This window comes from Phalaenopsis equestris, unplaced genomic scaffold, assembly GCF_001263595.1.
Source record: "Phalaenopsis equestris unplaced genomic scaffold, ASM126359v1 Scaffold000002, whole genome shotgun sequence".
Taxonomy (NCBI): Eukaryota; Viridiplantae; Streptophyta; class Magnoliopsida; order Asparagales; family Orchidaceae; genus Phalaenopsis; species Phalaenopsis equestris.
Window position 1 is genome coordinate 20460449 of NW_018164444.1, and position 26967 is coordinate 20487415.

Genomic DNA, 26967 nt, shown 5'->3' on the forward strand with positions numbered 1-26967 from the left:
GAAGAGCGTAGTTGGAAAGGGGGATATGCTACACTACCTCTGAAATGTGTAAGGACTAAGAGTCCGTTTGGGGCGGCGATGCAGTGGTGGTGTGATACTGTACCGCAGTTTTGTCTATTTAAGTAAAATGCTTTTTGACAGTTTTTTTAAAAAGCTTCCACTGAAATCTACATTTTCCCACCAGTTATGGTTTAGGTGTGGTGACACATTTCTAACTATGGGATGATTTTTCAAAAAAAAAAAAAAAAAGCCACTGCAGCTTTTTAAACATCATATTATTCTTCAGCAGCTTCACAACTGTTTTTAAATAAGTTGCAACTACCCCAAACAGACCCTAAGGAAATTCAAGTGGTTAGGCTTATACATGGATCTATAATTAGTAGCAATTCAAAAGCTAATTTATTTGCCTTGAAGGAGATAGCGAGAAACAAGAGTTTAATGGCTCAAAAAATAAAATAAAACGCTATCATTTCAAGTGTGGAAGGTAATTTATTTATATGCACTAGTCATTCAACAAGGTCCTAGAAAACCAGGTAGACAAATTTACACATGCAGAAAATATATGAGAAAAATCAAATTATGGAGGACATGAGTTAATCTTGTAGGGAGCTTCTTGTCACATGTTAGAATCCTATTAGCTAATTGATATGATGGAAGATGGTTGTGTTTGATGTTAGTTGGATAATTTTGGAGGTTGTTTGCTATGTTTTGAGAAATGTGGCATCGCTAGTGTTAGGCCTTAATAAGAATTGTCATTTGGTGAGCTTATGTATCCACTTATATGCGACTATCGTTATTGGTGTGCTAGTATTAGAATTGACTATTGGTTTGATAAAAATGTGTTCGATAAACGTGATAACAATGTCAAAAAACCACTTTAAAAAAATTAAAATCCATACCAAATCCATTTTGTACTCTTTAGTTCAAGTTTAGGTCAAAGTTACATATGTGACTATATTCAGGCCAGATTTGAGTTGACTTGAAATTGATTAGTTAATATTGAATTTGAGTAGGTTGGTTCAAGTTAGTTTAATTGAGTTGTGTTGATCTAAAAAAATCATTCGAATCATATGATAAATATCTTAGATAGGTTGGGGTTGGGTCAGGCGAGTTCGAGTCAGATTAGGTTTGGGTCAAATTTTTTGACTCAATATAATGGACCGGTTAGGATGAGAGCAAGCATTTTTAGGTTGGGTCAACTTGGGCTAGACTCAAATCCTACCCGTCAATTTGAATGACACCCTTAAATGGAGGTAGGCTGATAAGTTGATGCCAAGTAGCTGAAGATGGGTTGGTTAGTTGGTGCATGCAAACAAAATTTGATTGATAAGTTTCTCCTTTCATGTAGTTAGCTTTTTTGGATCATGTGAATAGTGAGCATGCATATTTCTTACATTGTTGTAATTCATTTATATTTTGCCTTCTATTTACATTGCTGGCTTGCTGTAAACCATGCGTACATATAGTCTTCTATTTTTAGTTTCATTTCTCACTACACTTAAATTATCAAAAGAAGTTTAATCATCTTCATACCTAACTGAGTTCTAATTTACAGTAATTTTTTCATTATAAGATGATATTGGCTTTGTCAAGCTTAATTATTATTATTATTGTTATTATTATTACTGCCAAAAGTAGTTTTGCTTGAAGCAGGATTTAATTTAATAAGAATTTCGTAATTTCTAAAATTTTTGATACGTAGTTTTAATTATTGAATTTGTTTAATTTGTGAATTATGAAACTTAACAAACTTTGTATTCTTAATTATTTAAATTTATTTGACATCAGCTGAAGCATATATTTTTATTTCTTGTTAAGATAATGTATTTCTTTGAGTGTACAATAAAAGAGTTTTTTCCATATGGTTATGATATATTTTTACATGCTTTGTGCAATGCATAAAAAATGTTCTTATATTATTTATTTTTTTAATAAATAAACATTATTTTTAATTTTGAAGATATCAAAATTATAATATCATTATCATATGTTTACATTAATAAATTTATCACATGCTTTTGTTGTGTCCATGTTCCCATTTCTGTATTCGTGTATCATAGTTAGATGAAGATGATTTGATAAGTTGATGTCTAGCAAGCATAAGTGGCACTATTCAGAATGGTGGGGCTTGCAATTTTGATGGACCTTATTATATGGCATTATTGTGATGCATATGAGTGACAATTTGGTGTTACATATATATTTTTTATTGATGAATAGCTCACTTTATGTAAATGTGATTATTGACCACACTTCTTTTTCTTTTAAAAATATTCTTAATGTCGAAACATGATTTGTTATTGATATAATGAACCTCATAGATATTAGAAATTGAATATCATGTAGCCAATTAGAATCTAAATTCTAAAGATTGCAATATGTCGAACCAAACATGTTTTAAAAGTATGAGACCATATATATATTTCAATGATTCATCAATTAAGAATAGATTCATCAAATAAATTAGTCCAAATTGTTAAAAATTATTTAAAGTTTAAGCTAATTTAAGTTGTTAGAACCAATTAAAATAGATTTCCAAAGTTTTATTATCTTAAAGCAATATCTATCTTGAAATTGAAATGAGTAATTCGTCTTAATATTGTTTGGTTTGTTATAATATATGTTTTATTTGATTTTTATTATTGATTGATTTGGAATTAGGCCGATCGTGCACGTCTTTAGATACTCCTGTATTTTAATTAGAGGGAGGTAGGGGTGATTTCATGAGGATAAATGGTATTTTGAATTTACATAGGTCATAGTTTTAAAAATTGGAGAAAAAGATTTCAAAAATGTCACAAATTTAAAATTTAAATGTAATCATAGATCTTCTAATTTTAGGGGGACTTCGTAAAGATTGGGGAGAATGTCGGAAAGAAATAAAAATTTATGAAAAAATAAAAGGTAGGCTTTAAATGTTTGATGAAAAGGGGCGTATGCGTTGCTTGCAGTGGTCGGTTCATTATTATAAGAAGAAAGATGGGTGTTAGAGGAATAAAAGGCGCGAGGATGCCTGTATTATGGTAGTCGGTGAATGGAAGTCTAGAAGAATGTGCAATTCCATACTTTATTGATGATTTGATGATTTGATGAAATTCTAATCATTGTTTAGTTTATCATCACCGATCAATTCTTGGATACAATGACTCACACAATTCATGAATGTAAGATGAGGAAAATTAGTAGAAGAATTGGGTATGGCATGGAGTTTTTTTTTATGTTGCTTTAGGTTTTGGGAAGAAGATGCAAATATTGTGGTGGTCCACGGGGTACTTATAAGCATATAGAATTGCAGCGACTATCGATGCTTTAATTAAATCTTGATCATGGTATAATTTAGCATCTATCAATCCTTGGATACAATAAATTTCTTTCTATTACTTAATAATGAATAATCACAATGGAATACTTTGGGAGGCCTTGAATTAGCCTAGGAAGGAGGAAGATAGAGGGAGAGGAAAGAAGATAAATAATTAAACTTGGGTGGACAAGCCATGCTAAGCATCATACTTTCACTCTAATTCAAAATGTTGATTATAAGATGCTTGAATCTCTATTTATGTTAAAAAAGATATTACAAAAGATGACTAAGGGTCTGTTTGAGGCAGTTGCAGCTTATTTAGTTTATCCAGATAAACAACTTATCTTGATGATCTGCTGATCAACAACTTATCCTGATAAACTTGATGACTGTTTGGTTTGTGAGTTTGAAAAACCGCTGATTTGCAGCTGTTTCTGGATAAATGACTATTCTGCTCTTTTGCAGTAATGTTGTTTGCAACAAAACTGTCATAACAATATATTTAATACTTGAAAAACAAACAATGACTTTATAACAATACAAAAAATAAGATACATAGCTCATTTAACAAATGAGAAGGCATTAACAATTTTTTATTATTTCTTGCAAAAGATATATGATAGATCAATACTATTGAAAATATGCACAAAAAGCTTTTCATACCAAAGCTAGTCCCAATGATCCATAAAAGTGCAATAAGAAATGCAGTAAGAAATAGATATTGCTTCACGCACAATTGTGACTTAAATAAATGTGGCTAATACGTCTAATTTCATTCAAAGCCAATGAAATTTACTAGTGGTATCACCTGAGACATTCTGATGATAAAAGAAGTATATTTCACACACATACACTGTGAAATGAGACATAAAAGTAAAGAATGAGACACTAATGTGAACTATTTTTTTCTTTTTTTTTTGGTCTCACAGCTAGTAGCAAATATGCATTATCATCCCATGCCACTGAAATTTACTAGTGGTACCACTGTGATATTATGATTAGAAGAGAAGTATATTTCACACACATACACTGTGAAATGGGACAGAAAAGTAGAAAGAATGAGACACTAATGTGAACAATGTTTTTTTTTGCCTCAGCTTGTAGCAAATATGCATAACATATTCCAATGCAACTGAAATTTAGTAGTGGTACCACATGTGACATTCTGATGAGAAGAGAAACATATTTCTCACACATACACTGTGAAATGGGACAGAAAAGTTGAAAGAACGAGACACTGATGTGAACAATGTTTTTCTTTTTTTTTACCTCACAGCTAAAAGCAAATATACATAATATCATCTCATGCCACTGAAATTTACTAGTGATACCACTTGTGATATTCTGATGAGTAGAGAAGTATATTTTTCACACATACAATGTAAAATGAGATAGAAAAGTAGAAAGAATGAGACGCTGATGTGAACTATACTTTTTTTTTTTGCCTCACTGCTAGAAGCAAATATGCATAATATCATCCCATGCCACTGAAATTTATTAGCGGTACCACCTGTGACATTCTGATGAGAAGAGAAGTATATTTCTCACACACTCAAACTGTGAAATGAGTCATAGAAGAAGGAATGTGACAGTTATATGAGCAATGTTTCTATTTTTTTTTGGCATCACCGCTAGTTGCAAAAATGTATATTTTCATTCACAACCATTGAACAATTTTATCTATGTACAATGCTTGTTCCGAATGTTTAACAGGGTGGTCTTTTTTTTTTTTCTTTTTTTTTGGCCTCAAAGCTAGTAACAAATATGCATAATATCTTCCCATGCCACTGAAATTTACTAGTGGTACCACCTATGACATTCTGATGAGAAAAGAAGTATATCACACTCAAACTTTGAAATGAGTCATAGAAGAAGTAAGAATGAGACAGTTATATGAGCAATGTTTTTATTTTTTTTGGCATCACTGCTAGTTGCAAATATGTATACTTTCACTCACAACTATTGAACAATTTGATCTATGTACAATGATTGTTCTGTATGTTTAACAGGGTGGTTGAAGTGTGATAGTTAATTGCCTTTAACACGACGGTTTTTTTCTTTTTTTTTGACCTCACAACTTGTAGCAACTGTGCTTAATATCATCCCATGCCACTTAAATTTACTAATGGCACCACCAGTGACATTCTGATGAGAAGAGAAGTATATTTCTTACACACTCAAATTGTGAAATGAGTCATTGTAGAAGGAAAAATGAGACAGTTATATGAGCAATGCTTCTATTTTTTTTGGCATCACTGCTAGTTACAAATATGTATACTTTCATTAACAACCATTGAACAATTTGATTTACGTACAATGTTTGTTCAGTATGTTTAACATGGTGGTTGAGTGTGGCAATTAATTACCTTGAAGTATGACTTTTAGATATATGCATATACGAGATTTTATGTTAAGTTCCTCTATTTAACCAAAAAATTTTCATATAGTTCCAACATGGCTATGACGAATGAAGGTGGTCCGTCAGCTATGTGGGATAAGGAAGTTACAAATATTTTTTGCAATCTCCATATTACAGAAATTGAAATCGGAAATAGGCCAACCACATATTTCAACAAAGAAGGTTGACAAAATATTACAAAAAAGATTCAAAGAATTGACTGGAAGGGATTACGACAGACTGAAATTCAAAAATAAATGAGAGTGGAAAATTTGGAAGGAGCTCAAACGTGGATCTACAAGATTGGGTTGGAATCCCATTAAGCGAATAATCGATGCTCTAGATGAATGATAGGTTGAGAGATTGAAGGTAATAAATACACTCTCATTTTATTTATTCTCGTAATTTTTGGTTATTTACTAAATCCCTCTCATTCCATTCAATGATACAGGTCATGCCAACAACCAAAAAATATAGGCAATGCGAAATTGAGCCGAAGTTCAAAAAAAAACTGGACATTATGTTTAAGGGTGTTGTCGCGATGGGAAAACCCACTTTCAACCCAAGAGAGTTGGGTTTTTCAGGAATACCGGATGACTTTCCACCAGAACATGTTATAGCAAATGAAAAAGGGTCTAGTGTTAACCAAAAGGAGATGGAGGAGTCCAGTTCTCTGTCCAAGAGGCCTAATCTTGACAGGTAAAAAAGAAAAAGACATTTTCGTGAAAAGCTCCTTCAATCAATTGATTGTTGCTTTTGCATCTCCGCTCCCTGACAACACCATTTTAGACTGTGTTGCCATTTTGGATGTTATTCCAGAAGTAGCTGTCGATATGCGTTTTCAGGCAAAATGTGTTAAAAAACTTGAAAACCATACTCATAGGCAAATGTTCACGACGCTTCGGCCCGAGCTACAAATTGAATATTTGCGTGTTTTAGTAGAAGAATGAGTCTGTTTTTTATTAAGCGGTCACTGAATGTTTCTCTTATGTATTTTTATCTCAGCAGTTTTATTAGTCTCCTAAACAATTTATTTAATTCATTTTCTGATGCTTTGTAGTTCTTTTTACTATTTCATTTTCCTGTTAACACTTCTCCATAAATTATATCACCCTAATACATTTCTCCTTTCGGGATGGATCAATAGCAACAACGCCGTAAAAGAATGATGTGGGCTGCAACTATTGTGATATTGGTGTTGAAGTATTATCGATCCAACAGTGTTCACATACCTCGCATGACGTCTAGCTTTATTGGGGATAAATAGGCGGGTGAGATGTTTTTTGAACATCCAATAAGATTCAACATCATATTTTGAATGACTGCACTCATTTTTATGGATCTACTTCACGAGTTATCTCTAAAGGACGACCTCCAATGTTTTTCTGGAACGACGAATAGGGAGGTGTTGGCTATAAAATTATACATTCTGTCACATAGCGAATCAATTAAAGAAGCTATGAAGATATTTCAACATTCATCAGAAACAATTAGTCGTTACTTCTCCAAAGGCGTACAAAACTTGTTAGCTTAGCTGCTCAAATCATTAAGCCAGATGATCCATCATTTGCTAGTACTCTAGAACAAATTGCTAACGATCTTCGTTACATGCCTTATTTCAAGATAACTATTGGTTTCTTCACGTTATTTTTAGAGTATAATTAGTTTCTAACAGTGTAAAACAAAACTGCATATGTGCAATCAACGGTACTCACGTTGATGCTCGACTATCCAACCACGGCAAAGTGACGTACGTTGGTCGGAGTGGTTCAACTACTCAAAATGTCATGACTGTATGTGACTTCAACACGTGTTTCACTTTTTGTGATGACCGGCTGGGAAGGGAGTGCACATGACAGCCGAATTTTCTTCTATGCAACTATGACTAGATCACAGTGTTTTCCTCACCCGCATTCAAGTTCGTTTTGTTTTGTAAACGTACTAGTTATATGCATTATTTGTCATTTATGGTGAATTTTGTAAAAGGAAAATATTATTTGGTTGATGCTGGATATCTTATGTAGAGAGGCTACCTGAAGCCATATCCGGACACCAAATACTATATTCCTGATTTTGAGAGAGCAAGTGACACCGTTCGTGACAGAAAAGAAATGTTTAATAAACGTCACTCATCTTTACGTGGGGTAATTGAAAGAACATTTGAGGTTCAGAAGAAGAAATGAGTCATCCTACGTGATATGCCGTCATATCCATTTCAAAAACATGTGCATATTGTGGTGGCCACAATGACACTTTATAACTTCATGTGACGACATCCCTCTCAATCAGATACAGACTTCAGTATGGTTGACAATGATGAACTGAATGTCTCCTAAGAACCTTTAAAATTTGTGGTTGGGCCTTCATTACTTGAGAATGAGATAAACTCTAATGAATTTGAAATTCATGACGGTGAAGGTGTGGCCGAGATGACTGCTTTGATGGAGTCTATCGCAGATGTTATCTATGGCTGCTGATCCACCAAGTTTTATTTATTTATTAGACTATAGGTTTATTTTCGTATGCATTTTCTTTTGTTTTTTTTAGTTATGGATCTGAGAATTGGTTTTTTTTTTTTGGCAAGTATAGCAACATGAGTTCCAGGATTTTAGGGACCAACAGAGTTGTTTTGTGCTTCCGTGGACTATCGGCTTCGTTACTCACGTCATGTCAACCTCACAACAATGAGAGACTGTTCTACGGTTGTCGCTGGGGCGTTTCTGCTCGTTGCGATTTCTTTCATTGGGCCGACAGTCCGACATATTGCACTAACAACAGTGATCGGGGTACGGTGATTTTCCATGGTAACAGTGCAACTGAGGACAAACGTAGTCAGAGTTTTAAATTGAATATTGTAATATTTCTATTGTAATTGTAATTATATTTATCTTTATTTTATTTCTTCTGATACTCACGAAAGTATGAGCACTCTATGCTATTTTTTTGAACTGATCTGTAATGATTTGTGGTTACTTTTTTATCTATTTCTGCGCTCATATAGTTCTGTTGCAAACAACTTAACCAAACAGTGACAGAATGATCGTTTATCCAACAACAACTGCCAGTTAGCTGTTCTGAATAAGCTGTATCAAACAACAACCCAACTTATTCTGATAATTTGCATATTATCAGATTATCAGAATAATCTGCTTATCAGAAGATTATAAATAATCAACAACTGCCCGAAACAAATCATTCAGCAATGCCTTTCATGTATGTGGGGATTTTTTTCTTATGTTACTTCATTGACATGGAGTTTTATACAGACTTGCTTCTTGTATTGATATTATTAATCAATGGGATTTACATATGCACATACCATTGAATTCCTAATATTTACATATCTTTATACTTATATGACACCCTAATCACAAAATCACATAAAAAATATCACTATTATTGTTAGATGCGTGAATGCCTGAGAATTATGTGATTTGTACGTATACCCCCCTATTAATTATGGTTTGTATCCGTTTAGGTCAGCTATGATCTGAAACTACATGTTTTTTAATCAATTTTTGGTAGTGTTTCTATTTGCCTTTTGGGTTTGTTTAATCAACTTTTCGCCATTTTTGGGCAGTTCTTTTCAGTATGTTCCAGGGAAATTGTTTTAAAAAATGATCAACCAATTATGCTAAAATGACAATTTATTTTCCCTCCCTTTAGGCTTATCGCTCTTCATACTGCTGAAGCATAAGTTATAGGATTAAGCCAAAAATGAAAGCAGATAACTCTCTCGGGTAAGATGATTTTTTTTAGTTAAACTGACTACAGTCAGAAAAAAAAAAAAAGATTAATGACTCCATGCAAGAAGTTTACTTCACATTATTCTAGTTTTTATGTTATTTAAGTTGTTATTATATTTACTTAGTAGGATTATCTTTATTTAAAAATCTGATAATATTATTTTTAGGATTTATCTTGATCTAAATTTAAATTTGATAATATGATTTTTAAATAGTGTTGATTGTATGCCATTTTGATGAATGATTGATGAATTACATCCGAAAGTGTTTCTTACTGTTTTTTCTCTCCCTTCTCTTCTACCCTTTCCCCTCTAATTCTTCTCCCTTTCTCTTGGAATTTGGCGATTCCTGAACTTCCTCCCTCTCTGCATGATGTCTCTCCCAGTTGTATGACCCCATTTCTTTTTTCTCACGGTAAAGAGCATAATTGTCTAGGTTTACTTCTCTACTTGCAATTGTTGATCCCTTACATAAATTCACAAATCCTGAAAGAAACTTGATAGCCTTTCTGCTTTTTTTTTTTCTCAAACATCCCGCTTTCTATTCCCTCGTATCTAAGGGAGAAATGAATTAATTGTCATGAAGGAAGAAGAAAAACAAGAAAAAGATTATCATCAATGTTTAACAACTTGGCATCAGTGTCATTCATCTTTTTAATCAATCAATCTCTCCTACATAGTGTTTATGCTTAAACAAATTTGAGTAAGCCCTCCCAAATATTATAGCAGGTTTAGCGATCCCTTAATACAATTAAGTGATGATAAAGTACGTAAAACTTTAAATATGTATTTATATACAATCAATAAAGGTAAATACTATTTTTCACAATCAAATGTTATGCTCATGTTGATAATCTAGAGTATCAACTGAATATGTTTCTTTTCCATCGTGCAAATTGCATGACATGTACATAAATTTAAATTAATGAGTTATTATTTGAATATTTTGTAATTTGCAATGTTTTAAATATTTAGAAATACAACAGTAACTTGGTAGACGTGTTATTTGCTGCTGCCATTTGAGCATGTGTGAGGCTTTTTGTGACAATGACACATTGTAGCAATCATTGATTCAGAAAGTCCGTAATAGGGTGTACTGGAGTTAACCAACAACAACATGAAAATAAAATATTATTGCTGAAATCAAATAGGAAATTACAACCAATCAAAACAAAAATTTGAAATCGCAACAAACACAACACTAACTCCAACTAGGGTTGAGACAAAGGGGGGTGGTATCTGAAAGGTAGCTAGGCGGTGGAAAAGGGCGATTGACAAGCAAAAATTACAAGGAGGTTGTTTCCTAGGTTCTTGGACTACAAGCATGACGTGGGGTGCCTTTTGCCCTAAGACGCGACAAGTGTCGTTATATTGCCAGACCGGTTTGGTCACTAGCAAAGGCCAAGCACGGGTTCCCTCCTATTTGGAGCGGGGTCCATTCCTCTTTATCGTAGGACCATGTATTTATTATTTCTGCATGTTTAAGTTAGTTTTTGGCATATGTTTCTATTCAGGACAGCTGCCGACTTCTGGTGTTTGTCTTCTAAGGTTTTATCAGAAGGCGAGAAGGTGCTCTGGCTATAACTTGTCTGAGGTGGTGACCATCTCCCAAGGATCGAGTGGTGCTTCTACAGTAGTTTGATCATGTTGAGATATTTATCCTATCGATTTTCCTTCTTCCGCAATCTTTCTTTTGCCTTCACTTTTACCGTATGTGCCACCACCATCGGAAAACAATTACTGTTTTTCCTAAAATCTGCACTTCCCTGCCATCTCCCCTCCCCTCCCACCGTCCCACCTTCAGCTTCCTCCACTTCCTATACCTGCAGCCTGCTTTCCTCTCATAAAAGTACCCCCTCTACCACTTTACCAACTTTCTCCAGCCAACCCAATATCAAGTCACCCACATCTCCTCAACTGTCTCCTCATGCCACCTTCCACCACCCTCCTGAGCCAGACGACCTCCACCTACCCTCCTTCCACTACTTCCACTGTACCTTCCTACTACTCTTCTCCTCTATATCCCCCTACACCGATCCGGCCCCCCAACTTCAATTCCACATCCCTCTTTTCAGTCACCATCACTTACATGATGCAGCTATTAGTTGGGCGTGTTGTGTCTTTATTGTTACTATTCCCCTATTTTGCTTGGTAGTTTGTAAGTCTATATTTGAAATTGAGCAATAATATTAGTGTTCCGTTGTTGTGTGGGTTAACTCCGGTGTCAAAGCAAGTAGCAAGGAGGAAGATGACGACAGCACGGTGGAGTCGGCTGGCACCATGGGCAGAGGTGGAGGCTGCTGTCTAGAGGGATGGCAGCAAGCTTGGGTGTCTGGAGCAAAGCTGGTTCTGGCAGGCGGCAATGAGTTGGGACTGCAGAAAACAGCCCGTAGGCGGCAGTTTAGGGCGTCTGTACTAAAGACGGGCGACGGAGAACAATGTTGGAAGGATGTGTAGGTGTAGAGGAAGGATAATCACCACCTCAAGAGCGAGATATAGGCAGAGCATCACTTGGATCCTTGGATGCAACCCTAGAAGAGAGAAACAAAGTCGTAGACGGCTGTCGCGAACAAACAAAAGCCAAAAAACTGAGAATCTAAACCCTAATACAATACATATAAAGGAAAATAAAAGGAACATTATTCAACTCTGTTCTGCCCTGCTCTCCTGAACAGAATGCCGCGCCTCGAGGGCACACAATCACGAGACCTCGCGTTCCCATGTCAAGAGGTCCACAAGTAGTTAAATATCTTGGAAATTTCTTTTTATTTTCATATTTTTCTAAAAAGATGAGAGGATATTTAAACTCTTTAATTTAATAATGAAGACACGAAAATTAAACTGAAATTGTGCAGCAAAATTATGAAAACTACTGAATTTGAAGCTTTTCCAACAGGACCAAATTGACTTGATTATATTAAATTTGAAACTTGTGTTTCGATTATATTGCCTTTTAATCAAAAGTTGGAGTGTTATCAATCCAAAATTCTTCTGTGGGCATGCTGACTGTCTTGAATCTCGTTTATAATTAATTCTTATGCAATTTTCTATTTCTTTGCTTGACAAATTGATATTTTAAGGTTAAGAGTTCATCGGGTGGGGCTTCAACAATCACTGCTACGCCATCAAGCCAGGTTAGAACTATCTTTGTTTGAGTCGGCCCCTTTGGAGGTTTATTTTGTTCAATGAAATTTTGCTTGAACAGCTTTTTTACTTTATTTTGATAATATCTATTTTCTTTGTTTAAATTTTCTTAGTTGAGTTTATTTTGTTGATGAAATGTTCATGGGCTGTTGATGGACTGCATTTGAAAACCTATTTTCTGAATCCATTCTTTTTTGCTTACCATGTAATTATGAAAACACCCGAGCGTCGGGAAAATTGTATGAATTCATAAATATTGGACACTAATTTTGCTTTTTTAATTATTTGTTCCTGAAATATTTAATTAATGGTTGAACTAGTCTTGATGAGAGAATATTTAAAATATTTGATCTAATAATTAAAAAGGAATTGAAACTGACATTGAACACCAAAATGGCTGAAATTGATGCTTTGTCTATGAGACTGAAATGGCTAACTCAAATTGAATTTGAAACTCATGTTTAGGCAAGAGCATCTTTTATTCACAGAATGGAGTGATCTCAATCCGAATTTTATTTCTTTGTTTGCATGCTGACTATCTTAGATCTTGTTTCGAATTAATTATGTTGTATAGTTTATTTCCTAATTTGACAAACTGTATACTTTAAGGTTAAGGATGTATCGGGTGCTGCTTCAACAACCACTGCCACACCATCAAGCCAGGTGTGAACAGAACATGCTTTATATTTTTTGGATTCGTCTTATTTATGTACTATGCCTGCGAGGTTTCTTCTGTTTGATGAAAATTTTCTATGTATTTTGTTATTATCTATTTTTTTGTAGGAATAGAATTTATTTGTTTGATGAAATGTTTGTAGGTCTTCTATCGTCTGAATTTGAAAATCTATGGTCTGGGTCTATTTTATAAGCTAGCTATGTAATTATTAGTAATTCTGAAGTGTTAGGAAAATGTTATTCATTTATAAATATTATAGCCTGATTTGGATTCGGTTGTTTGAAATTGTTTATTCTAGCCTTTTCTTGTGGGCTTACTGAAATATTTTAATAATTGTTGAAGTGGTCTTGATGAGAGTATTTTTAAAATATTCAATTTAATTATAAAAAAAGTTAAAATTGAAACTGAAATTTAGAGCCTAAATTATTGAGACCACTGAAATTGAAGCTTTCTCATCGGGGATCAAAATGGCAAACTCAAAATGAATCAGAAACCTATTTTTAGGCACTATTTTCTTTTCTTCAAATAATGGGGTGTTCACAAGTCATTTTTATTTGTATGCATGATAACTATCTTAAATATTGTGTAGAATGAATTTTTTTGCATTGGTTTTTTCTTTACTTGGCATGATCGCTATCTTAAATATTCAACTTATCATTTGTAAATTAAAAATGATTAACTTCAAGTAGTCATTGAAGCAAGAAACCTAGTTAATTTAGGCTTCTTTCTGTAATTTTATGTTATTGCTTAAGAATTGGCATGTTGTTTGTCTTGAGTTAAAATCATCACTGCTCTAATACGGATGGACTAGATGCTGTGTATAATTTAGTCGTCCATGTTTTGAAACAATTGAGAGAAGTGCAGCTTTGGTTTAATGCTTTTTTGGCGTGTTTTCAAAATCAAATTTCAAATGTCTGGGTTTTAAGCAGCAAAGGTGGCCAATGTGTATTTCTCAGTATTTATTTGTACAATGAATTTTTTGCGTCTGTACATGTATTATCAAAAGGTTATTCCTCCTTACCAGCCTTTTGACCTTTGGTTGATGAGGTTCTATGGACATGGGATATATGAAGTGTCCTTGTAGCAATTGTTTTTATAAATGTTATCATAGATACTGATTTTGTTGATTTATGATATGCGGAAACATTTATTGCTACTATGTTTAAAGCATTATAGAATATTTTTTAATTTTGAAAAAGCCCTAGGACACATATATTAATATGAAAAAGATACAAAAATGTTGTATGAGATGGCCTAAAAGAAAGCCCAACTCATACAATACAACGTACACAAAATTCAAATAAAGCAAAAATACATAAAAGTAAAAAACAAAAATGCCACAAAAGGGCGCAAAAGTGCTAGGGTCGTCCCACTTTAGTCCTCCCTCTATCTCTAGTTCTTGGAAGTGAGCCGGCTAACAAATTGAAAAGGTGAGTACCATTGCCCGTAGTAACTAAAATATCATCCATCATATTTCTAAGCTCAAGTAGGTCTCCATTCTTCTTCTTTGTTCTGGATTTGTAGACCTGGCATTTCTTATCCGTTGATTGACTCATCTGATCAGTAGATTCCAACGTTGGCCGGACAGATGTAGGCTATTGCGCGTCACGATCCCCATGAGCCTGAGTAACATTAATAACTTGCTCAATTTGATGAGACGGTAGTGAAGCAGTATAAGTATTGCTACCTGTATTATCGGTGATATATAGAGCAGGTGAGGTCTGAAGACTCACCCTCTCCCCCACGATAGGAAGTTCCAAAGACGGGGGAACTATAGCTGGGGACTGAAAGGTTGTCATATTGCCTGCGAGAATAGTGACGTCATCCGGGGTATTCTTTTGATGATCAATAGTGTCGATAACTTGAAACTTATCAGGAGGACATGAAATCATTGGCTCTGGCGGAGCACTATGTTTTTTTGGTCTAAGTTGGGGGTGTAGATGGTGGCATTGAGAACTAGAGTGGTCGAACATACGACAATTTAAATAATACGAGGGAAAAGACTCAATCACTAACTTTTGCCAATATCCATGATGCTGTGTGCCCAATCAAATTTCCTCAAAGGCGGGTGAAGTGATGTCTCTTTCAACAAGTAATCTGACTTCAGATGGATGAGAAATATTAACAGTAGGAATGTCTGTTTTGAGTGGTTTATCATAAGTTGAGGCAATAAAGTACAACACTTTTTGAGTAAAATAATGAAATTTTAGATTAGATAGGCGAATCCAAATCAGAATGATTAGTGGTTCTATCTGTGGGTCAAAATCCATGTGGGTCAAAATCCACAAACAAAACAATTTTAGAATCTTCATTGCTCTGTTATCAATCCAGATTATCCTTCGAGCAAATAAGCGCGTGTAATCCTCTTCATTATTTAGTTGTATAAGAATTTGTCTTACATCTAACAGTTTTATTTTCAACTCCTCAACAAGGTGCATAAACTCAAATTCCTTATGAATCAACTCCATTTTGGGATGGTCATACAAAAATTTCCCGACCAAATTCATTCGACAGGAGGAACCAAGTTGAATAGCTTCAGCTTCTGTAAAAAAGATGGCAGACTTCTCATTTTTCCTACCAGGTTTCTTGATGTACTCCACCCGGGAAAGAGCATGATTTAGGTATATCTGAGGTTTGGACACCCGTAAGTGCAACAACATAAGATATGTAGGAAACCATGGAGGTGCGGCGTAGCAGAGCAGAGAGCGGAAACTCGAAATAGGGAGCAGGAGCGGAAGCCCTTGCGATCTCAGAGCAAACAGGAAATAGCGGCGAAGCCCCTGCGATCAGCTCGAGCTCAAGGACGACACAGTCGTCGCAACCCGATGCACGAGCAGAGACTTAGAGACGTGCGGGCAGAAACGAAACCGAAACAGGGAACAGGAGCGGCGAAGCCCCTGCGATCAGTTTGAGCCTGAGGACGACGCAGCCGTCGCATGAGCAGAGACGCACGAGCAGAAACGAAGCCTACGTATGACGTAGAGAGAGGTTTGATCGAAGAGAAGCTACTCAACCTAGCAGCAGATAACATAATAATATATATATATGTTGGAAAAACAACGGTGGCTCGCTACGCGTTAATTAAAAAAAAAGGTACAGAAATTGGAGCAGGGGAGGATCCCGACTATGAAAGCAAAAAATACATTTGAACACACCCCTAGGGTTCCTCTCCCCACAGTACAACTTACATAAAAGAAATCACAAAAATTTATAGGTATACCCAAAACCAAAGAACAAAACCCAAAACTAAGTAAATTTGTATTCATGTATTGCTTAACATGTAAAGAGAAAAAAATTGTACAAAAAATTGTCTTCAGGTTAGTAGTAATTCTCTAAGAGCACTCCCGCGAGTAACAAAAACTTTTGGAAATCTGGAGATCAGAGCAGAGAAACCAGAACAGCAGTAGGCCAGCGGAAACAGTGAGAGCAGAAAACAGGGAGACAAAGCCAGAAACCAGAAGAGACCTGCCAAACAAAACAAAAATCCCGCAAGGGTAGAAGTGCAAACCCCAACCACCATACAGAAAGAAGACCCTCAACGGTAAAGCCAAGCAACACCAAAATTTAAATTCGAACATATGACAGATTCAAATTGTTCCTAGTGAGAAGACGTCTGAGTGGAGCAGGAGGATAAATGCCAACGTGACAGACCTCCCCTGTATGTTTGGATAACCAATCAACAGGGGAGTCGCCCTCTCTATAAATGAATTTTCAATTTACTTCTAACTGTTTTGCAGTCATTAAAGCTAAAATACGTTTAAAAGTACAAATTATATCTCAGAGGGGGGAGAGATTCCTAAAAGTATATCATAGAACATTTTAGAATCGGTTTCCACCCCAATTGTATGAAAATTGAAAACACTTGCCACCATTAAAGCCAAAAAAACTCCAGCATTTTGTGGCTAATGGGTTGTTAGCGGCAACAGGAGAGGTGAAGTAGCAAGGACACCTAGCCTCATAATTTCTAAAAAAGCCTCCAACCGTAGCATAAAAAGGATTCCAACAACCGTCCACATTAACTTTAACAAAACCCGATGAGGGGGAAGCCCACCTGATCAGCCGGGGGGCCTGAAATTTGAAACATAATTTGTCCCGACCCTTAGGACCTTAGTGTAATAGGCCAACACATAAGAATTCATCATAGGGGGAGAGGAGTTCTATTTAAAGCTGTTTCTTGAGGTCCAAATAAACCATAGGACCAAAAAACCAAAAAAAAGTAAGGGGAAACCCCCTATCATCAAAAACCTTCCATTGCCACAAATAATTGCTTAAGATGCCCCTATACAACCATGAAATACCGAAATGTATGCCCAACATATTCCAAACATTTAAAGAGAAAGCACATTAAAAAAATATGTCTCGAATCTTCCTCTACAACTTTGCACATAGGGCATCTCGAGGCCATTTTAAGGCCTTTCAATTTAAGAATGTCATCAATAGGTAGTAAATAAGAGAGATAACGCCAAAGGAAAAATGATATAGAGGGAGTTAAAAATTTGTGCCATATCCATTTTCCCCAAAACCAATCGCAGTGTGAATGTAAAGTGTCATATATTAATTTGCAAACCATTGAGAATTGCTCCTTTTCCATACCGGGAAATCCCTGCGTGAAGGGTTAATAGGAATAGTAATAATATGCTTTGCATTTTCCTCCCTCACCATAGAACATAATTTGGAGAAATCCCAACCATCTTGAGTTGAGAAAAGAAATATCTTGAGAAAAGAAATCAGAAACCAATAAGGAGTTAGTATGTAGAGGGTGAAAGTATTCAGAGAGTTAAGACAACCCCCAATTATCATTCCAGAAAGAGATGTTTCTGTCACTTATATCCCAAAACATGAAATCATTAGCTGTAGTTCTAGCATTAACATCTGCTTTCCAGATACAGGGATCACCAACGTTCCACAAAAACTGGGAAGGGTGAGTTTGAGCACAATATTTTTGATGCATAAAGGAAGCCCAAAGAGATGAGCCCAATCTAAATTTAAATCAAAGTTTGCAAAGGTTTATTTCCACCGTATGAGCCCAATCTAAATTTAAATCCAATCTAAATTTAAATCAAAGTTTGCAAAGGTTTATTTCCACCGTATGTTTCAATGCTTTAAAGCCAATCCCGCCAGCCTTCTTAGGCTTATAGACCTTATGCCAAGAGCCCCAAATTCTCTTAGCACCATTTCCCACCCAAACGAATTTATTAAAAATTCTCTCAATGACATTGATAGCACTTTTTTTTTGGATTAAATACCTACAAAATATATAGTGGAATACTCTAAAGAACAGTAGATAGCAAATAAATCCTGCACCCAGTAGAAAAGAAAACATTTCTCCAATCGTTAATTTTATGCTTGATATTATCAATAACATCATCCATATGAATTTTTTTTTCCTTAAATGAAATTACCTCTAGATATTTAAGAGGGGACATGATGAAAACCTGTATAGGCAACTCTCCAATGAATAAGATGTTGCTTAACATGCTTGCCAAAAAACATTTGACACTTGTCACAATTAAAGAGGAGTCCAGAACAATTTTGGAAATCCTTTAAGAGCCCCAGTAATTGTTTTATATTAAGTTTAGAGGCTTTAGCAAAAATAATAACATCATTTGCATATGCAAGGTGGGAAAACCATCATTTTGGCCTTATGGGAAAACTGTGTGTGAGGGTGAACAGCTGGAAATGATTGAGCATTCTGGATAAATAATCAAAAGTTAGAATGAAAATAATAGGGGAAAAAGGGTCCCCCTGTTTAATGCCCCGACAAGCAGTGAAAAACCATAAGAATTACCATTAACCAGCACAGAATAATAGTTGTTGACCAACCACCTTTTAATCAGGGTGCCAAAAACTGGGATTAGAACCTCTAGACTTCAAAACGTTGATGATGAAATCCCAATTAATGGTATCAAAGGCCTTCATGATATCTAATTTGATAACAAGATTGCCACCCCTGCATTTTTTATCAAGATCCTGCAAAATTTTCTGGGCTAAGAGTATATTGTCAGAAATATCACGTCCTTTAATAAAGGGAGACTGGTGGGGGGAGATTAGAAATGGAAGATTGGCTTAATGCCCCGACAATCAGTTTACTGATGATTTCAGAAATCACTCAAGTGAGCGAGATGAGCCTAAAATTGTTTTATCGTTAGATTTAGGGATAACAACAATCAGAGCGGCAGAAAAATACTTTTCAGGGTCTTTACCCTGAAAAAATCTTTGAATCGCAAGCACTGCTTCTTTCTTTATGATGCTCCAGAGGAAATATAAAAAGCAGAAGTGAAACCATCGAGTGAAACCATCGGGGCCAGGAGCCTTCTGAGAACTAATATCTTTAAGGGCAGTGAGAATCTTTAACTCATTGAGGGGTCAGACAATGAGAGGGAGGAAATCATCTTCCTCTGATTCTCAATCAATTCCGATAGAATATCAGTGACCGGGAGAGCCTTAGCATAAAGAGAAGAAAAATAATCAGCTGCATTAGAACCAATTTGATCGGCATCAGTAAGTGCATTACCCTCATCAGTAACAATTTTAATAATGACATTTATATTATGACGATGCTTGATAGTAGCATGAAAATATTTAGTGTTTCTGTCTCCGTTTTTGAAATGAGTGTCACAAGCTTTCTGTCTAAAAAAATTCTCCTCAATAGTGATTTCCTCCAAGAGAATATGATGAGCATTAGCTAACTTGGCCACAAGATCAAGAGTGTTTATCACCTGTGCCTCTAAAGCATCAACCTCCTGTTGGGCCTTCGAAACCCTAGAATGAACATTGCCAAAAGTATCTATGTTCCACTTTTTTAAGTAAGAAGCAACGTTCTTATGTAATCGCCACAAAATGAACCAAGGGTTACCACTCCATCGCGATACCCAAACCTGCTTAATCAAATCAATAAAAATAGGATGAGAAGTCCAAACATTAAGAAATTTAAAGTGATAGCGAGCAGGTTTAGAATGAAAAATCAAACTAAGCAAAATAGGGTTATGGTCTGACGCAACATGATTAAGATGTTTGACATGAATAATATTGTAGTAGCCCATAAAAGATGAGTTTCTAATAAATCTATTCAGTCTCTGCATAAGAAAACCCCTCCACCAAGTATAAGGAGAGCCCGAAAAGCCTAAATCATAATGGCCAGCATCCGCAATATGCTCACAAAAACGATTGATAAGACTGATATCAACTTTAGCACCACTTCTCTCCAACGGCGACATAATCATATTTAGATCCCCTCCAACGAACTAATTATCAGAAATAGTAGCACCCATATGAGTAAATTGTTGTCAAAGGAGAAGTTTGTCCCTTAAAGAGAGCTGACATAAATGAAAGTAGCCCAACAAAAAAAATTCTCCAACTGATAATGAATAAGAACATATTGCACATTATCATCAATAAGGTTAAGAGTGATATCTTTCTGCCAAAAGAACGAAATTTTATTGTTCATATTACTATAATACATGTAACCCTTGAATTTTTTAATGATATCTTCTTTATGTACTGTTACAAACGGCTCCAAAAGAACAAAAATGCATGGCTTATGGACCCTACATAAATGTTTTAATCCGCCACTCCTCAAATGTTCCATACCAGAATGTTAAACATTTTGGCTCATGACACCCCCCTCTTAGCAAACCTAGCGGGAAGATGCAAGTGCTCACTCTCCGAATGGTATGTAACATCAATATTGTTTGCCTGTGTCATAATTGGGAGTTCTAATTTCCTTCTACCTCTTCTGCTATATTTTTGAATTGTCTATTCAGATTCTAAAGCCATGACAGCCATAGCAGATGGGTCCGGCGGTGGGGGAGTAACCGATGGAGTAGTATGTTGATTATTTGCTTGTGGGGGATCTTGAACCTCAAATTGTTCGGCTAAAGCACTAGGGATCTAAGACACAATTTCCGATTCTTGTGTGACAATGAGATCCACAATTTCTTCAACTCTCTCCGTGGGTACAGGGCCCACGCTTGCTAGTTCACCAGAATGAGCCGCACTGGTTGCCTCCAAACAGAGTAATTTGATCAACAGGGCCCACGCAAGGAACTTCAGCGGACTGAGTAACTGGTTCAAAATGAGGAGTTAGAAGAGCAGATTTCTGCTCAACAGAGGCCACACGATCTCAACAGACGCCACATGACCGGAAGTGGATTTCCGCAATTCAGGGTGCAAGTGAAAACAGTGTGTCGAATCATGGCCGAACATACTGTAGTGCGAGCAGTAGTGAGGATGTTTCTCAAGAAACACCGGTTTTGAATATCCCGTATGATTAGATCTAATCCAAACCTCCTCCGGAGGAGGTAAGATAACATCACGTTTTATTAAAATTCTAGCCATTGAAGGTATTGTTAAATTGAAGGTAGGGGCATCAAACATTAATGACTTACCATACATAGCAGCAATAGAAAACAAAATTTCATGATTGAACAAATGCATCTTTAAGCCCGGAAGGCGAAGCCAGACAAGAATAATAGGTAGCTCAGTCCTAGGATCAAACTCAGTTGTCCATTCGAGGACTTTCATACAAACATCACCAAAATGAACAGTTCTGCGTGCAAATAGTTTAGCAGAGTCATCCTCATTAGAGAGTTGGATCAGAATATGCCTGCTGTCAAGAGCACCGATCTTCCAACCCCCCGATAAATGTAAAGGTTCAAAATGTTTCAGCAAGAAATTATATTTAGGAAGCCCATATAGGAACATACCTACAAGATGTAAACGGCAAGCAGAGGCAAGAATGGAGTTCTCAGAGTCTGAGAGAAAAAATGCACACTTCCCCCCCTTTCTTCCCTGAGACTTGATAAAATTGTATTCCCCGCCAAGAACTAGTGATTCATGAAAAGAAGAGGGAAACACAAACTTCGGAGGAGTACCGGAGGAGGAAACCCCCGCAGTGACGCATGCATACATCTTCGCCATAACCGCTGAGAGAGCGAAGAGGCGAGAAAAGAAGACGAGAACGGAGGATAAGCCAAAACCAAACGAAAAGGAAAGATTTCACTGGAGTACGACCATCGAGAGGGAATCCACGCCGTCAGCATCTCCGAATCGCTATATATATATATATATATATATTTGTTTTGATTTTGAAGAATGTGGTGGGATTAGACTTTTACGTCATTAAATAAAATTAGGCAGTTGTTATGAAATATATGCTTGGATAAGTTATTTCTTCATGAAGGAATGTAATTGGATTTATGCCAAAAAGAATGCTATGGAGGTGATTTTTAAATTTAGGACAATTAATGTAAAATGAATAGGTCAAAAAAAACCTTAAATGATTTTTTTGATATTGTGAAGATATGAGTGAATTCTTTGAGGATTGGCTTTGTGTGAAGGGAGATGAAAGCAATATGTAAATGTTTGCAAGCTTTTACAGATATGGGTGTTGGAGCCTTTACGGGCATTAGAATTAAATATGGATTAATCAATGAGCTCACTGTAATGATAGGATTATATCAAGGGTAAGCATTAACTTTAATATATATATTTTATTTGTAATGCTGTTTCTAAAGAATAGTCATGTTATTTAACGTGGTATATTATGAAACCTCTGTAAAATATGTGAAAATTTATGTGAAAATTTAGAACAATGGAGGGAATGTTAAATATGGGGCTCAAGCCTGATAAAACATAGATCAAGATATGATGCAGAACTTAATGGGCGAGAAAAATTTTAGTCAAGATAAAATCATATATAAATCGACAGGTTTCAAGTCATGAGTAAGCATTGTTTAAATTTTATATAGTGTGGAGATGTGTATGAGGATATAATTGTTAGAATTAATGATAGAATTAAGGATGAGTGGTTAAAATGGAGAAGTGAGTTGGAGCTGCTTTGTGAGAAAAGATTAAATAACACCCTAATCTTTCATATCACATCATAATACCATGATTTTAACTCTTAAAAAGTGAAACACACCTTTTCATGCATAGGTAAGGTGGCGTATATATAAAAATAAAAATTTAGGTGTAAGATATGTAAATACATAGGAATTAAGTGGTATGTATATAAAGCTGCCAAAATATTATTGTTGGGACTTGCAAAGATAAAGTTTAGAAAGTGTGATTAGAAGGCTTGCTTTGTGGTTTTGAGTGTTTGACACCAATGAGGTTTCATGTATATTAGCGTGTCAATGAAAATGTTAAAATGGACGTCTGATAATTAAAGGGTTTATAGTGAGAAATAGCAATATGAGATGCGCTCTAGGAAGTAATACCCATGAAGTTAGGAAAGTGGAAAGTAGACACGGTGGCTGTTGGTTTAGGGGCTGTTTCGAAACTTCTTGGATTTACTAAATCCTGTAAATCTGAAATGGTTAAATCCAAGAAATTTGTTGACAGTGGATTTAATAATTCAGTTAAATCCTGTAAAATTGTTTGGTAACTTTTGTCAGTATTTAAAAATTTGTTAGGTTTGTAAGAACAAAGAAATATAATTAAATTTTGATTGTCATTGATAATATAGAAATCAATTATTAAATTTAACTAAATTTAATTTAATTTGTATTTCTAATTATGTAATAGTTAACTATTCACTAAATTAATTGATTATTAATTAAAAAAAATATTAAACTAACTATTTAGTAAGCAAAATTTTAATATATTTAATTAAAAATTAGTTAATTAATTATCATTACTAATTAATAATTATTTAAAATTTGATTAAATAAATTAATTTAATATATCATTAGTTTTTATTAATTAAGTATCAAATAGGTATATAAGTTTATCTAATTATAATTAATATGATAATATATCAATTTTTTATAAATTATTAATCAATTAAATTATTAATAATTAATTTTAAAAAAATTAATTTGAAATCACAAACTTATTTTCTTTAAAATTTGATTGAATAATTTAAATTTTAATATATGATTTGTTTTTATTAACTAATTATTAAATAGTTATATATAAAATTATCTAATTATAATTATTATGATAATATATCAATTTTTTTTATCAATTATTAATCAATAAAATTATTAAGAGTAACTTAAAAAAAATTAATTTGAAATCACAAACTTATCTTTCTTTCCCTTTCCTATCCTACTTGAAACTCTTGCCTTGGTCCCTTCCCCTCTCTCGGTTTTGCCCAAAACCCTCGCCTTCATGATTGAACTTCACGGTATAGTCATGATTATAGCTAGCTAGGAAGGCAACGGCGGGATTGCAACATACAAAGATTACCGAAACTCCCTTCTTTCTCCTCTTTCCACTCCGCTCCCACTAGAAACCATTGAGGAATTTGGGTTGTTGGCACAAGCTTTTCTCTTTGCGCATTCCTGGATTTACTAAATCCGCGGAACATCACGATTTACTGAATCCGGGATTTATGCAAAAATTGATCGAAACTCAGATATAGTAAATTCGATGATTTAACTTGTCCAAAATTAGCAGGATTTAGTTTAAATCCTGATTAAACCCTGTTCTAAATCGTTTACTGGACAGCCCCTTGGTGTTTTGTTTGATGCAATGCTATATTCTCTCCTAGTGATTTATTTGGTTTGATGTTATTTCTTATGCTAGAGTAATTTTGTAATCATAGCAGGCAGTGCAAATTGGATGTTTTTTTATTACCTCAATTTTAATTAAAAGTAGAAAAAACATTTTATAACCACCATTGATTGCTTTTTAAGATTACATTGAACTAGATGCATTGCATTTCTCTATATATCAATATTATGTAAATAGCTATGAATGAAATAAATCCTTAGTGCGGCATGTACTAAACAGGTAGAATATGCACAAATATAAAGAGTAGATAAACTAATATGATAGTATCATTAAAAAAAAAGTTAAGACTAGCGTTTGCATGGATAGAAGTGTATTTTTTTTGGTAGAAAATGGTTTTAATACCTCAAGGAGAACCAAAAATGAAAGAATGAAAACTAAGGATTCCTAAAACCCATCCCAAATAATCTTGATAAGCCTATATTGGCGATTATTCCAGAAGCTTTCGAGTTTCTGAGGAATATCTTGGAAGAACAAAAACGGTTTATATTCATTTACGATTTTTCTTAGCGGGCACTGGAAAGGCAAATACAATTTACCAATGGATTTAAGGTTAAAGGGACATGGGATAACAACTTACAATACAATTGGGACAGACTAGGATATACTGTACCTGATAGAGTAAATTTTGCAAACTTATTCTAGTTAAGGTATTGCAACATTCTTGATTAAGGAAATTAATGAATACTGTGTTATGGACTGTCTGCATTCTTAATGTGTCGGCATTTAGCCTTTATTTATTTGGTGCACTCAAATGTTACCATTTTCACTAAAAATGATAGCAAGCCAGCAATTTTAAATATTGTATTCAGGCTGTAAGTTGTTTGCTTTCCCAAGCTAGCGCTGTTCTGATGCTTATTGCCACCATTTAATTTGTGATAAGCATAGACTGTTGGTAGGGAGGCGAGGATAATTTCAATTCATTATGCCCCTTGTTATCAAAGCATGAAGAATATATAAAAAATCATATCAGTAGTAATGAAAACGGCAGGTGCATTTTGTTGCATTATTCATAGTGTTTTTTTTTATAAGCGCAAAACTTGTCTCGCTGTTGGATTGGTGTTACTGACCATAATGCACTTATGCAAATTTGTGTACTTAATTACTGAGATTACTTCTCAATTTGTGAAAATGTGAAATTTTGTTTTGGTTGGAACATTTTTACACTTATTTTTTATAAGCTTTGTTTTTTTCTCGACTAGATAATTGAAAATAAGGTTTTGAAACTTGCATTCTGCATATTTTCTGGTTCAATTTGCAACTTTTTGGTGGTATAGTTCAAGAAAGTTGCAAGACCATCTCTTTTCTTACCGCTAGCGTCTATTTGCTTCCTGTATTTTACTTTTTCCTCCTTTAATTAGTTAGCAAAGAGAAAAATTATTAGCTACAGATGGTATGTTCTTATCCATTGCTCGAAGTTTTGTAAATTGACACATTTAACTTTTTAAGATTCTGTTTTTTCTGGGATTTGCAAGCATTATACTGTATTAGTCATCCTGAATAGCGATAATTGCTTGTCTTTCTAGCCTCTGCCTGCTAGTTCTGCAGCTGCTAATCCTCCTGCTCTTTCACAAGGCCCTGCGGTTGTTACGGCCCCAACTTTGTAAGTTTTTAGAATTTACATATTTATTTTTGTGTTTAGTTTTGCCGTATGCTTTCTGCTAACAATGTCCCCACATTTACTTCTGGTGGGTTCAACTATGTACTTTTCTTGCTGTACTATTATTTGAACCTACTATTTTAAAACAGGGGTTCAACAATTCCTACTACCACAGCTGCCCCTACTCCTGCAGTTACTACATTGTAAGATTCTTAGCTTTTCGAGTGATGCTGATCCATCTATTATTTAAATGCCACAAGGTCTAGTTGTCAAGCATCTGCTCATTTTTTGAGCATTAGAATACATATCTTATTATTTCCTCTTTTGTATTCCCATCAATGTGTGCAAAACTGGAAAACCTGTCTTACCTCTTTCGTGAGCATTCCACAATTGCAACATGATGCTTGAAAAAGTTAGCTGAATATATTATTCATGCATTGTTTGTTTTTTCGGCTTAACTACTTGAATTTTCTATTTACTTTTTAGCTGTAATTTTGTTCCTTTTGCAAATTTTAAACGGGTTGTCCATAATCTTTTTATTTGTCATATGTTACTTGCACTATAATTTTTTGGTTCATCAACTATG

At 34.8% G+C, this 26967-nt stretch overlaps 1 protein-coding gene across 2 annotated transcripts in view; it reads left to right on the plus strand.

Moving 5' to 3' along the window:
- Positions 1–26967, plus strand: part of LOC110026740 (ubiquitin receptor RAD23d-like) — a 46526-nt gene that overhangs the window by 8600 nt on the left and 10959 nt on the right. Inside the window, exons 3-6 of one of the 2 annotated variants that reach the window (XM_020727833.1) lie at positions 12525–12578; positions 13198–13251; positions 26308–26384; positions 26531–26584. In XM_020727833.1, coding sequence (XP_020583492.1) covers positions 12525–12578; positions 13198–13251; positions 26308–26384; positions 26531–26584 — 239 coding nt within the window. The remainder of the gene's footprint in view (positions 1–12524; positions 12579–13197; positions 13252–26307; positions 26385–26530; positions 26585–26967) is intronic. The other variant, XM_020727843.1, reaches the window with a different exon arrangement.